Source organism: Xenopus laevis, chromosome 5S, assembly GCF_017654675.1.
Source record: "Xenopus laevis strain J_2021 chromosome 5S, Xenopus_laevis_v10.1, whole genome shotgun sequence".
Lineage (NCBI taxonomy): Eukaryota > Metazoa > Chordata > Amphibia > Anura > Pipidae > Xenopus > Xenopus laevis.
In genome coordinates this window covers 122,730,064-122,745,392 of record NC_054380.1, presented here as the reverse complement: position 1 = coordinate 122,745,392, position 15,329 = coordinate 122,730,064, and the positions used below count along the sequence as shown (strand labels likewise).

The window sequence follows — 15,329 nt, the reverse complement described above, 5'->3', positions numbered from 1 at the left end:
GTCAGCCATCATTTTTACCGGCCAGGCCTGTAAAATACTGGCCAGGTGGCAACCCTACCCCCAAGCCAGAACACAACGACTCTTTCAGCTTTAAGGACTTTTTAATGGCCTATATTATCCCCTCTACATCATGGGGGACTTCCTGTCGGGATCAGGGAGATTCTCGGATAAGGCTGAGGAAATCTCTCCCCAACTTCGTCAGCTGACTCCCCAGATGATGCAGACAGAGGTGTCTTTCTTTTGCCTGCTGACTTCTTGCTCTTAGTCTGGGGCTGAGCAGACAAGTGATTAACTTGTCCAGTGAGGAAGATAGGTTTGCAATTCCCTGCAGGTTAGACGGGGACTGGGACAGCTGGAGTGCCCAAGGGGGATGGGATATCCCCCATAGTGTTGGGCAGGGATGCTGTAGTACCCACAGGGTAATCTCTGCTGGTATAGGAGGGACTGAGGGTTCCCCTGAAGCAAAGCAGGCTGCGCACACTGGGTCCCCCTGACCCCTAGGAAATTTTCTACTGTGAGGCACATGCAAAATAGGTTACTGAGGCTGTAGCCTTTGCCTTCCCTCTACTGGAAAACATGGTTCCCCTGCAGCTTTGGCCCCTAGGGCGTGTATAGTTTATCCCCGTTTACTTACTGCACACCCGAACTGAGCCCAAAGAGAAGAGGGAGAAGGCTGGAGCCGCTAAGTGTAGAGTAGCATGCCTCAGCTTAGTGAGTGAATAGAGCGTGCCAGCAACTGCGCAGAACGCCCACTGGAAGGGAAGGCAGGATCCCCCAACCCAGAAGTTGCGCCATGGACAGAGAGAGATAAGTGCCAAGGGAGTGCGCTAATGACGGAATGTCCATCCAAGGATGTGCCCCTCCAGTCGACACGGCAGACTACCACTCCCTCAATTCCCTCTGAGTCCTGAGGTGATGGGGGGGGTGCGGCACATTCACCGGCCCGCAGGGGTCACATTGGTGTGTACAGCTCCCCCTCCTGAGCCTCTCTGTCTGGCCAATCATCAGTCCCCACAGTGTGGAGGGGACAGGATGTGTGGTCGGCTTGAAGTAAGTCTTACAGACCCCAGCAGAGGTATCCAGCGACAGGGGTTAACTATGGAGCGCAGGAGTGGCCCTGACTCTCATCTCACCCTGGTTGTCAACGCTAGTCACTGACAGACTTCTATTGTGGGGCCTCCTAGAGGCCATCCTACCTCCTTGATGCAGAAAACTGAAAAACCTGAGGTGGGGGAGTTAAGCAGGAGGGATATAGAGAGAAGGCGGGTGTCCAGTTTTTTTGGTATCAGTATCCTGCTTCCTGAAGGGAGAAGCTTAACCCCGTGGTTCCTGTGTCCCCCAAGGCCTTGTATATGCCATAACCTCTGTGTTTGTTCCCATTTTTGTGTCTGACTTTTCCTTCCTATGAACCCCCTCCTACCACTTACCCTTAAATTCACACATTTTAGCATGGTGAGCTCAGTGCATGTTTAAAACCTCCAAACCACCAAGAAATTCTGTGATATTGAGGTTGTGAGGAGGATACCCAGCTCTGTGCAGTTTTACAATCTAGCATTCAATGAACTGCTGCTTAAAGGGTTTTTTCGCTTTAAATTAACTTTTAAGTATGATGTAGAGCATGATATACTGAGACAATTTGCAGTTGGTTTTCATTTTTTATTTCTGTTTTTTGAGTTATTTGGCTTTTTATTCAGCATCTCTCCAGGTTTCAATTATCCTAGCAACAATGTATTGCTGTGAATAAGAAACTGGAATATGAATAGGAGAGGCCTTGAATAAAAAGATGAATAATACAAAGTAATAATAACTACAATTAAATGAATTTGTAGCCTTACAGAGCATTTGTTTTTTCAATGGGGTCAGATATATCCTTGTACTGCATTGGGGGTGACTTCTAGCACAGGCTAAAGGCAGGAAAAATATTTTAGGGCAGTAATGTATGGGACATTGCAAACAAGGCCCCCCCTATCAGATATATTGGATCTAACTGTCAATCCATATCTGACACCCAACTCCTGCATAAAGAGAGAATGAAGTGAAACAGATGCTGAGAGAGGAATAGTGAAGATAAACTTGATTTTTTTTTTTTAGAAACAGTACATCATTTTTAATTGATTAATTTAGAAAGTTTCTTATTTCAGTATGCTGAAGCTTATATTAAATTTTCCTTTTCACAATAGTTCCTCTTTAAAGGACCAGTAACAGCAAAAAATGTTTTTAAAAAATTAGTTCCTATACAACGAAAAAAAAACACCAACACAAATGAAACTTTAATGTAGCAAAGCCTTTATTAAGAAATAACTTACAGAAAAACCACTTCCTGTCCTCTTCAGAAAAGGCGAAAGGGCGACCATGCCTGCAGTACTGGAAGAATGATTCGAACTTGGAGAAGGAGCGGGAGCTGATGTTGGACTGGGATTGTTGCAGGCTGCTTCTGGAGCAGGAGTCCGCTCTTTCCTTCCCCAGGAAAAGCCTTTCCAAGGGGCAGGGGATGCTGTCGTCATGGGGCTGCAGGATGACACCTTCAGGGGGCTTTTCTTTTAGAAACAGTCTCTGAACTAATCCCACCCCGGCCGGCTCTGGCTGCTGCTGCCCTTCACCTCAATTCTTGAGCTGGTAGCGTCTCGTACTGCTGCCCCTGCACACCGGCACTGTGCCCTCCTGGCCCAGTCTCCCCTCTTGCTGGCTGCCCCAGGAACTGCCGCTGCTGCTGTCTAGCTCCCTCGGGGGTCGCCGGCTGCCCCGTGCGCTGCTACCGCCGCCGCCCCCATAAACAGGCTGCCCCCTGAAAACTTTTCTCCCAACTTCTTTGCGAGTCCGACCCCTGCACTGTTCCTGCTCCACTGAGCTCTGGTGGGGTCCTGCAGGGACTGAGCAGGGAGTAGGCCGGGGAAAGTCTGCGCACCCCTTGTCTGCCAGATCGGATATCTGACCCGGGGACTGTTGTGTTTTGGAAAACATCCCATGTACCACTGCCTATAAGGCTATAGAGCTGGATATTTGTCCAATCAGCTAACAGCAGAGAAAGACCCCTTGTTTGCAATCGTTTTTTCCTCAAGAGGAAACTTTGGAAAACGAAGCGCTTAGAGTGTTATCCCACCGCGACTTAGATTCTAGCCAGCGGGAAGGCAGTTGGGGAGATTAGTCGCCTGAAGAAGAGGCAATTTGTCGCCAGGCGACACATTCTGTCACATTCTTATCCCGTTTAGACTATTGCAATCTCCTCCTAACTGGTCTTCCTGACTCCCATGTCTCTCCCCTCCAATCAATCTTAGACTCTGCTACCAGGATCCTTCTGCTCTCTCCTAAAAGGGAACCTGCTCAACCCCAACTAAAATCCTTAGCGTACACTGCCTGTTAAGGAAAGGATAACATATAAAACCCTTCTACTAACATTCAAAGCCCTTCACTCCTCTGCTCCTCACTACATTTCTTCTCTTGTCTCACTATACGTTCCTGGTCATCTTCTCTGCTCTTCTCAGAGACTCCTTCTCTTCACACCATCCACATCCACTGCCACCTCTCGTCTCACACTCTTCTATCTTGCTGCTCCTTACCTCTGGAATTCCATCCCTGAATTCCTCTGTAAGGAATCCTCTCTAAAGCTCTTCAAGAAAAATTAAGGGGCCCATTTACTTAGCTCGAGTGAAGGAATAGAGGAAAAAAACTTTGAAATTTCGAATGTTTTTTTTGGCTACTTCGACCATCGAATGGTCTACTTCAGACTTCGAATCGAACGGTTCGAACTAAAAATCGTTTGACTATTCGATTGTCGAAGTACTGTCTCTTTAAGAAAAAACGTTGACTAACGCTTTTAGTTCGCCACCTAAAAGCTACCGAAGTCAATGTTAGCCTATGGGGAAGGTCCCCATAGGCTTTGCTAGCTTTTTTTGGTCGAACAAAAATCGTTCGATCGATGGATTAAAATCCGATTTTTCGTTCGAACGAACTAATAGCGCTAAATCCTTCGACTTTGATATTCGAAGTCGAAGGATTTAGCTTCAACAGTCGAATATCGAGGGTTAATTAACCCTCGATATTCGACCTTAAGTAAATTTGCCCACAAGAGTCTACCTTTTGGACCACTACAACATTAGCCTAATCCTGTCCCTATTGACTCACCTTGTGCACTTTTTATCTCCAATTTGTACCTGTATGTTAGCCTCCCATCCATTTAGACTGTAAGCTCTAAGGTGCAGGGACCTCCTTCCCACTATGTCTCTTACCACATGGCACTTAAGCTCTTTGTCCTATGATTCTGTATATATTTATTATGTGATTTGTCTCCCCCATGTATACTTTTATATATATTGTACTTTTATGCACTGTACAGCGCTGCGGCACAAATAAAGTTATACATACATATATTTTGCTTCATAGAAAAATTTGCGAAACAGTGGAAATTTGAAAAAGCCATATTTTCACATATATTCATTTCTTTAGACTGCACGTATTGTGCTACTATTGAAGTGCCTCTTGGCTAGTTTTGGGCTGGTTTTGTAGCTGACTTAGGCTGGTCTTGAAAATTAGACCCGACAACCCTGCAGTGGGGCAGTTCCTTACAGCTAAATGTCAGTAGCTACCTGTTCAGCAACTCATTTACCAGTCAGGTAAGTCTGTATGGATGCAGAGCTCAGAGTTAATGAGGAACAGATAATACCCGTTTGTCATAAATTGGCGCTTTTTTATTTATTTATTTATTTTACACTGACTGATGTACCGCGCTTTGGATGCCTTAAACTCCGCCCGGATTCCTGTTTCTCCCAGATCCAGGAGGGAAATGATAGTAACTAAGCCCCGCCCCTCCTATCTTACGCGCTTTAGACTAGGCATATGCGGCCAATGATGCTTAGACATAAATCAGAAGGTACCAACCAGTCAGTCGGGTGAGGCTGTTTCAGGGTAACCTCCTTTAAAAGCCTGTTAGCTTCAGAAACAGTCTAAAATAGAGCACAGGGATTTATGGGCAAAATGTATAAATGCGCAGGTGTCATAAAATAGCGCCTTTTTTTTTTTAACACCTGACCAAAGTGGCGCGTTCTGCACGCCTTAAGCTCCGCCCATCCTTTGCTGAGTTGTAAACGCTCCGCCCACGCTCAGCCCTATAAAAACAGTTTTGTCGGTCCTGCCTTTATCAGTGTGAGACGCGCCTTGGAATAGTTTGCAGCCTTAATCAGAATCAGTGGACGCGATGCCATACGGTGTGCGCCGAGGTCGCCAGACCGGAGTCTACGATACCTGGTAAGGACAGGTTATAGAAAGTCTGAGCCGCACCCCCTGCGCATCTTTACTCTCAAGTGTTTTGCTATAGACTAGCGATTCGCGCTGTACCCGTTTCCAATGCGTGTTCCTCTCTCGAGCAGCGGAGGGCTATATCCACCGTCACAGTACCACAACTCCCAGCATCCTCCGCTTTAGTTTTTAGCGCTGGGGCGGTACTTGCGCCTATTAAACGTTCAGGCCGTCGGTCTTAAATAGTTCTAGAGTAAGACATTACTCATGGCTGCCCGCTCCTATAGAGTGTTTTACGCAAGGCCAGGCATGATTTACTTGGTATTTAACATAAGTAAGATCTCTGTTCCCCAGAGTAATGGTCCATGAGACGTGAGGGTGAATGTGCGCAATAATGGGCGGGGCTGGTTGTGGCACTGGCGGCTTCATCCGCTATCTCCGCAGTGTGGCTTTCCGGACTTCTTTTATTTTAGCCTTTTGACTCACTTTGTCTCTACCCTGGATTATTTTGTTTTTGTATCGGCCTCCCTGTGCCATTACCATGAGGGACACACAAGGAGGGGACCGATTATTATCTCTTAACACCTCCCTTCGCAAATGGGCCTGTGAATGGGGAAAGTATGACGCAGATAAATATGACGCAGATAAATGTGACGCACACTGAAGTTGGGAGTCGGTGGTGGGATTGATGGGAAGGTGGGTGTGAGGCTTATAGCCAATAGTAGACAAGCAAGTGGAAATGCAGGTTTGCTGGTAGGCAGCAGCACAGGTATGGGATCCGTTCTCTGCAAACCCATTATCCAGAAAGCTCTGCATTACAGTAAAGTAGTCCTCCATAGACCCTATTTTATCCAAATAATCTAGATTTTTTTTTTTTTTAAGGAGACATTTTGTGTAAAAAACGAAAAATAAATAAAATGTACCAGTGCGTTTTACTACTTTAGCTATAGAAGAATTGTGCTTTATAAAGTTGTTTCAGGCTGATTTATTGAATATTTCTGCAAAAACCCCTATTAATCCCTCCCTTCCACTTCCTGCTCCCTGAATTCCCAGGCTGTGCAGTGGCGGCTCACTGAAACCAATCAGAAGCCAGCAGGACCTGACAGGGAACTGATGCCAGTCTGTGCTTGTGTGACTGCAGGGCTGTGATTGGCTGTCTCCCTCCTACTGTGCTTCCAGCGGGGACCGTTAGGACACGCCCACCCCTCATTAGAAACACAGACAGGGACAAGAGAACATCTATAGGGAGCTCCAATAAAAGGGCTATTTTTAAAGATATTAATTTTTAGCACCATGTAAAAGCAACACCAGATATTACTCATAATCGGCTACAAAATTAGTTTTTTTTTTTCATTTATCCTATGTCTCCTTTCAAATTGTTTCCCTTTTCTCTGTAATAAAAACAGTGCCTTGTACATGATCCAAACTAAGATATAATTAAAGGAACAGTTCAGTGTAAAAATACAAACTGGGTAAATAGGCTGTGCAAAATAAAAAATGTTTCTAATAGTTGGCCAAAAATGTAATGTATAAAAGCTGGAGTGACTGGATGTCTAACATAAATATACTTTAATCCCAGTTTTACTGCCCAAACCCACTGGCAAATGAATGCTTTGTCTCCGTCTCAAAGATATGGAACAAAATGTATCATCTGCCATTGCCAATGGTCATCAGAAAGTACCTTTACATTGTATTGTTATACATTTCATTTAAGTGCCAGAAAATGCAGAAGGTGGCAATTTCAGGCACTTAACCTGATTCCAATGTTTTACCAGCAGTGATTCACACCAATGCAAAGGTATTTTCTGCTGAATCCTCCAGCGCAGGCAACAAATCATACGGTGTGCCATTGTTTTCCTTAACCCTTTCCCTGACAGCCGTTTCGTCCTAAACGCGAACATCTACTGCCAGGCAGTTTTTAGACTTTGTACTCTTTCACTTTAAGGGCCTTTCCTGGGGGAGTCTTTTAGTTTACCCAGGAAAACAATATTATTATTTTGTTCAGGACAACCGTAGCTTTCAAAATATGCTAGAATTGTGGTGTAATTCCACTTCTGTAAAAAGATATAGGTTTCTTAAGTGTCTAATAAAATGAAAAAGTTTCACACATACAATTATATCTATCTATCTATCTATCTATCAATCTCTCTCAGAAACAATTTATTTTATGAATGAGAACAGTCGATTTGGAAAGGTCTATGTCTCCTGAACATTAGGTTTTACCCTAGAAAATGATTCATTATTAGAAACAGCAGATTCTGAGGGGGGGGGTCACATGGATCATAACTGTTGCTTTTGAATCTGAGCTGAATGCTGAGGGTCAATTACAAACTCACTGAACAGAAATGTCCCATGTGGCCCCCCTTCAAGTCGCTGACTAACTCAGAGTTATAGAGCTGAAAAGCAGGAAGTAGTGTTCTGGCTATTGTCACTGTATGGCTTCTTCTGCCTGTGCTGCAGGTATGTCATTTGATTGATTTTAATGAAATAAATTCTGAACGTAGCATTTCCCAGAAGTGTCAGAGCATACTGTATCTTAAATAAGAGCGATACAGTATTTTAGTTGCAAGGAGGGTAATCCATCACTTTGTCGATATTGGAAGGGAATTGCTAAACGTTTCACAGTATATCCTTCCATTTATAGAGATTTTGTTTGAATATGGGTTTTATACAGGCCCCTCAAAATCTGTTATTCGACCTAGGGAAGAATGCAGAGAACAAGTGGATCGCTACCCACAAGCAAGTTTTAAGAAACTTCCAACCTACGGGGAAGCGCGGGACTTTGTAGAGACCCGAGAGAGAAATTCATCTTATTCTTCAGCAGGTGAGTCCATGCATGTTCAGGGAATGTTGCTATACAGACAATATATATGATTTTATATGTATAACTACCCCTCAGGATTATGGTACAGGGCTGTTTTCTCTGCAGGTGGAGAAACCCCCATATTGTTGACAAATGTCTGGGAGAGTTCAGGGCATCTCTTACTCCCCAATTTGTTCTATTAGTCCAATGTACTATGATCTATGGGGACTTTCATAAACTGTAACCTATCAGTTGTTGAAAAAGTTACCTATAAAAGCTGAACAGACAAGGAATGATTGAAGCCGTTTGTGTTACATTACTGTTCTGTGTTAGAAAAAGCTTCCAAGACTGTATTTGATAAATAAATAACGCATCTGTTCTGCTGAAGACCCTTGTCTTAGTCTTATGATGCTGCAACAAAATCCGACATTTGTATTTCTTACTTTGTTTTCCGTCGCCTGAGATTTGACACTTGCGTTTTGGTGGAGCTTGTCAGATATGGGCATTAACCCAGGGGTTAACTCTATTAAGGGCGTTATCGCAAGGGATGAAAACATAATTCTGCCTCTTTATAGGTCCCTGGTAAGGCCTCATCTGGAGTATGCAGTGCTGTTTTGGACTCCAGTCCTTAAGAGGGATATAAATGAGCTGGAGAGAGTGCAGAGACTAAGTGCAACTAAATTGGTTAGAGGGATGGAAGACTTAAATTATGAGGGTAGACTGTCAAGGTTGGGGTTGTTTTCTCTGGGGGGGAAAAAGGCGCTTGCAAGGGGACATGATTACACTTTACAAGTACATTAGAGGACATTATAGACAAATAGCAGGGGACCTTTTTACCCATAAAGTGGATCACCGTACCAGAGGCCTCCCCTTCAGACTAGAAGAAAAGAACTTTCATTTGAAGCAACGTAGGGGGTTCTTCACAGTCAGGACAGTGAGGTTGTGGAATGCACTGCCGGGTGATGTTGTGATGCTGATTCAGTTAATGACTATAAGAATGGCTTGGATGATTTTTTGGACAGACATAATATCAAAAACTATTGTGATACTAAGCTCTATAGTTAGTATAGATATGGGTATATAGAATTTATGTGAGAGTATGGAGGGATGTGTGTATTGATGCTGGGTTTTCATTTGGAGGGGTTGAACTTGATGGACTTTGTCTGGTGTTTCGAACAGGTCGTTGAGCTGAGGTGTACACAGATGGCTGCTGTTCCAGGAATGGTCAATATGGTGCAAATGGTGGCATCGGGGTTTATTGGGGTCCTAACGATTCAAGGTATGTTTCTGGCTTGTCTTTTGTCTACTGTTTAGTTTCAACTTCCTGTCCCCCTGCTAAGGCCACAGTAAACTGATTTTGTGGTTTATTTGTTTTTGTTTTGTTTTTTTAATAAGATCCTGAAGTAAAACACAGGCATTTGCCCTTTGCTACTTTATAAATAGTCTTTATTTAGAGCAGCAAATAATCACTTTACCAATAACCACAGAGCAGCCAAACCAATTGGCATTCTTTTTCTGTTGGTAGCCCCAGGAAACACGTGTACACTTGCACCACACTAAGCTTTTAAGTGGTTTTGTGAAAGGAACAAGTGGCTTGTCCCCTGTATTTTTGTTTTACTGTTTATTTCAAACCGTATATACTCGCGTATAAGCCGAGTTTTTCAGCACCCAAAATGTGCTGAAAAACTCAAACTCGGCTTATACGCGGGTCATACCTTTCCGCGGCCCCAGCAGGACTGCCTGTGACTGCCTGTGTCGCCGCCCGGAGCAGGTCCAGGAGCTCCGGGCGGCGCGTCCTTCCCTGCCGGCGTTCGCTTTCAAAATGGCGGCGCCCATGGCCGCCACGTGGGTAGCGGCGCCGGCCGCTACCCACGTGGCGGCCATGGGCGCCGCCATTTTGAAAGCGAACGCCGGCAGGGAAGGACGCGCCGCCCGGAGCTCCTGGACCTGCTCCGGGCGGCGACACAGGCAGTCACAGGCAGTCCTGCTGGGGCCGGGTCACGTTTTACTGTGACAGAGGGAAGGACAGAGGGAAGAGCAGCAGACGTGAGTGCCGGGGTGGGGAGAGCGACGGGGTGGGGAGAGCGACAGATGGGGAGGGCAGGGGGGGGAAGTGGCAGAGGGAAGCAAACATGAAATGGGGGTGGCAGAGGGAAGCAAACATGAAATCCGGGCGGCGACACAGTCAGTCACAGACAGTAACAGGTACCTGCCCAGTGTCCCCCAATTGTTGCGGCCGGGTCACATTCACATTTTGAAATCTGACATGGGGCCCCTAGGCTTATACACGAGTCAATACATTTTTCCAGTTTTCTTAGGTAAATTAGGTACCTCGGCTTATACACGGGTCGGCTTATACACGAGTATATACGGTACTGCTGGGTTATCTTGTATTTAAGATACCTCTACCTATTATTTTTTTTTTTTTTTTTTTTTTTCACAAATGTTTCTGCAAGGCTTGAAGGAAGGCAAACCAACCAGAGAGCTGAAATAGAGGTAAAATATATTGTGATTTTTGTTCTCCCAACCCTCCTCTGTGACAGTGGACATTTTAATTAACTGTTGTGATAATTTTTATTAAGGCTGCCTACACTGCTGCGAAACAAGCTAGGAATGATAATGTCACCCATCTTGAAATAAATACTGATAGCAAGTTCACAATAGATGGTAAGTCTCCATGCTGGCACTTGTTTGTTTATATTGCTTTGTTCACATAAAATCATGTGTACATAAACCTAGGTTCATTTTGACGGGTATATTAAATGTCAGCAGTGTAGAGTTAAGTCTAAATTTTAGTGGCTGAAGGATGGGCCAACCACAGAAAAAAGATTACAATACAAGTTTGATTATGTAAAATAGTAATTCTGGGGTTTCAGGTTGCATAGTGTTTAGTGCTGCCTTCAGTATAACTTACATAGAAAATATTGGTCATCTTTAATTCCAGCATTCCGTTTGGTTGGAAATAAAATGCGTAACTGAATTATGGGATAGTTAACTTATAGAAGGTCATAATTTATTATCCATATATAAATGTAGAACAACTCTGAATACCTTGTTATGAAACAATTGAATGTTAATTGATATCTGTTAAAAGAGATATCAACCCATTTGTAAAAAACAGGGTACCCCCCCCCCCCCACAGGGCCACCATTAGGGGAGGACAGGGGGTACTGTTGTACTGGGCCCAGATGTGCTGCACTTACTTGCATGGCCGGGCCAGGGGGGCCTGGCTGTGCTGCACTTACTTGCATGGCCGGGCCCCTGGCATCAGTGAGCTGCAGACTTCAGGATGGAGGGCGTGCACAGATGGCTGCATCTTGCTTCCTGTGCTGGGATTCGCCATGAATTGTGCCCAGTAAAGTAGCATGGGGATTGGATGGGTGAAGTTTGAACCACCCCTCTACTTCTTGTCGGCTTATTGAGGACCCAGAATATGGACGCGTGGAACTCCACTGGCAGAATCTGTGCCGAGGGGTAAGTATGGGGCATTTCCCTGGGGGGGGGGGCAGTTAGCCTGGGGGGAGGGAGATTTGATAAGCATTTCCTATGAATATTTTATATGACTAGGAGTTCTGGGAAACAACCTATTCAATATTTAGTAGCCCGTATAACATGAATATTTTTTGTTCAGGTATGACAAAATGGGTGCCAAGGTGGAAAGAAAATAATTGGAAAACCATTGATGGTAGAGATGTTATCAACAAGCAGGACTTCCAGAAACTTGATAAAGCATGTGAAAACATGGACGTAAAATGGGTAGGAATAGCTCTAAAAATCTATAGCTGGAGGCTTTGCGTGTTGGATTTTCTACTACAAATAACTGGTTCTGCCATTTTTGTATGTAAATTGTGGGAATTAATAAATGAAAGTGTATTGAAAAATCAGACTGAACTATAGTCACAGCAATAGTTGTTTTTTTTTTTTTCCCCTCCTGGAACGCAGATCGTAAACAAAAATAAATGAAGATTCATGGAAAGCCAGTGGGATGTTTTATTCATACCACTATAGAAATTTCATAACAAATTTTTAATGAGCTTATGTAGAGTTTTCAGTGAAACATTATTGATTTTTAACTTTTCATCACTGGTTACACATTAGACTAACTTGCGTTATAGTCATTGGAGCATGAACAACATTTACAGTTTGCACCCAAATACAAATCCTATTTCTCTAGCCGGCCCTCCCTGTCAATGCAGAACGCTAAGTATCCACCTCCAGAGGCCGGACAGAAGAAGAAACTTTCACTCCACCCTCCTTATATAGTCTCATGTTCCTCCTCTTCCCCCTCCGTTTTTCATTTTGCCCCATCGCAATCGAGCAGGTCTCCAGATCCGGGGGCAGCATATGTAGACGCCTTAGTCATTCCGTGGATCTTCAACAAAGTTTACGCGTTTCTCTCCCTCCCCCCCCCCCCCCGATGGCTCTCTTACCGAGGATAGTACGCAAGATCAAGGTCAGACCTACAAACTCAAGGTCCAATCTGTCACGACAATATACCTCGACTACATTTGACGGCCTGGCTATTGAATCCGAGATATGGCTATCCAAAGGGTTCTCAAAACAGGCCACTGACATTCTAATGTAAGCCAACCACCACCAAAGTCTATTACAGAACAAGGCGAACATTTATAGCTTGGTGCGAGACCAAAGGGGTACTATGGCGCCAGGCGTCTATACAAATGGTAGTGGAATTTCTCACACAAGGTTTCAAACTTGGATTATCCCTAGCGACCATAAAGGGACAAACTTCGGCCCTTTCCCTTCTACTTCAACATCAATGGGCTAGCACTAGCATCTTGCTCACTCAAATTCCTTACTTGGAAAATGACTTTTCTTCTCGCAATTACATCAGCGAGATGGGTTTCTGACATGGCAGCATTATCTCACAAGGAACCGTGGCTTATACTGCATCAGGGTCGGCAGTATTTAGAACTATCCCATCCTTTACACCAAAAGTGGTCTCCGCATTTCACATCAATGAGATCATTGTGCCATCTTTATGCCCTGGGCCTTCAAATGACAAAGAACAAACTCTACACAAGTTAGATGTAGTTAGGGCAATTAGATATTACCTAGATAGAACAAAAGCATATAGAAACACGGATGCTTTTCTATTCACTTACGGTAACAACAATGGGTCTCCTGCATCTAAACGGACAATAGCTAGATGGTTGGTGGAGACGATAAATTGTGCATACGATTTGAGTACAAAAAACAAGTCCCTTCAAAGTCCGAGCGCACTCCACTAGAGCTCTAAGTACTTCCTGGGCTCTGTATAATTCAGCAACTAAGCAGACAAACAATACTGAGGGGAAGAGGAGGAACATGAGACTATATAAGGAGGGTGGAGCCAAAGTTTCTTCTGTCCTACCTCCGGAGGTGGATACTTAACCCCATAGTGTTCTGCACTGACAGTTCATGCCGTCTAGAAAAGGATTTTTCGGGAGTAAAAACTCCTTATTTTCTTGCTTCAAAGGGTCAGTAAACCCTTAGTTTTTTTTTGCTGGCCCCAGTGCTCTTATGTAATTGAGTGCTATTTGTGTCAGTTTGACTGGTCAAGCCCATCATATTATACCTACCCCCCCCCCAACCATTGGATTATACACAGCTGGAGGCATGTATATGTAGTAGATGGGTCATTGAGAAATATCTTACACCTTACACCTTGATATGTTTTGTGATCAGTCGGCTAACACTGTACATTACAAGTAGGAGAGATGTAGCCATAAATGTTAAAAATTTCACACTTGATTTTGATTTTTCTTTGCCATTGCTTGAAGATGATGGAAAGATTTTCTTAGTTTTTGCTTTTTATTCTATTCTTTACAGAACTATGTCCCAGGGCACTCTGGCAATGCAGGGAATGAAATGGCTGATCAGCTGGCTAAAGCAGGATCAAGTAAATAAAGAGCAGAAGATTAGGCACCAGTGTTAATTATACGGCACTAAACTGCCATTATGCTACATGCATATTTTTGCTAAAGGCCTAGTTGGGTCACTTCCTAATTTTTTTCATGTGACAAACTACAATCATATAGTTGTGCTTGGCGAGTAGTCCTTCCCTAAAGTGGCAGGCAGATAACATTGCTGCTAACTGAGGACAGGGCCGTGTTATGCCGAGTGGGAAAAGTGTTAATATACATGTTTAAAAAAAGAAAGTGGTGTGTAGAAGTCGAGGCGGCGCTGTTGCTAAAATTTATAGTGCTTGTGTTCTATTTCTTGTTAGTTTAAATCTTCTTTTGTTCATTTTCTGAAATTGAATGGTAGTACATTTAAATAAAATTCATTTATGCCGTTATGGCTTTGTGTGCAACAGCATGGATTGGCAAAAATAGCCATAATAAAAAATAAAAAAAATGCCTGAGGCAAGAAATAAACTAAGGTTGAGGTCAGCTGGTGTAGTGCCTGCAACAGTTAAAAGGTTGGACGTTTGGTTGAGCTGCTTTAAGAAACTAAACTTCTGCTAGTGCAGGAATACCTGGAGGGGAGTGATACATATGTAAATAGAAAATTGTACCCTACACGGCTTGTTCATGGCAGAAGGGAAAGAATCACTGTAACTTTTGGCCTAGACTCAAGCAGTGTCTAATGGCATTTGTAGTCCACATGTTTCACCAAGAAGGTAAGTTGGTGGAGGGTTCAAGCAGGGCCCTGTGATATAATAATGGTGCCTGATCCTGGCTAGAGACAGACAGACTATGTCCATTACTGTTCTAACACACAGGGCACAAGGTTATGTGGGCACGGATTGTGTGGAAACAAAAATTTTTGTGTTAATTCTGATCACACAGTTTAAAAAACTATGCACACAAGTTAAACATTGATGAGCATCCATCTTGAAACCTCAACCTAACTGGCTTTCAGGCAGCACATCCCCACCATCCAGTGCAGTGTTGAAACCACTGGTTTAGAGAAAACTGAAGGCAGGTAGGTGGGTTTGCATCCCTCAGTTCCCTTGCACTAGTGTACAGGACATTAATAAATGAGCCCTTATGTCTTCTGTAATATCATGGGACATGCTGCTATTAGCTAAAAAGCCTCAGTATTTCTCAGAGCCACTAGAGGGCACCATAACACTGGAATTGTAAGTTACTTGATTTTGTACATTCCAGGCCATGGATGCATCTAATTTAAAGGGATACGGTCATCGGAAAACATTTTTTTTTCCAAAACACATCAGTTAATAGTGCTGCTCCAGCAGAATTTTGCAATAAAATCCAATTCTCAAAATAGCAAACAGATTTTTTTATATTCAATTTTGAAATCTGACATAGGGCTAGACATATTGTCAGTT

General features: G+C 43.7%; 1 protein-coding gene across 1 annotated transcript; it reads left to right on the top strand.

The window, feature by feature from the left end:
* The first annotated feature begins 5,145 nt into the window (after positions 1-5,145).
* Positions 5,146-14,412, top strand: MGC146443.L (uncharacterized protein mgc146443 L homeolog). The gene is given in 7 exon segments (NM_001095867.1): positions 5,146-5,241; positions 7,935-8,056; positions 9,215-9,314; positions 10,477-10,531; positions 10,618-10,702; positions 11,667-11,791; positions 13,865-14,412. Coding segments are annotated over 7 exon segments (615 nt in total). The 5' UTR covers positions 5,146-5,191; the 3' UTR covers positions 13,943-14,412.
* Positions 14,413-15,329: the final 917 nt, after the last annotated feature.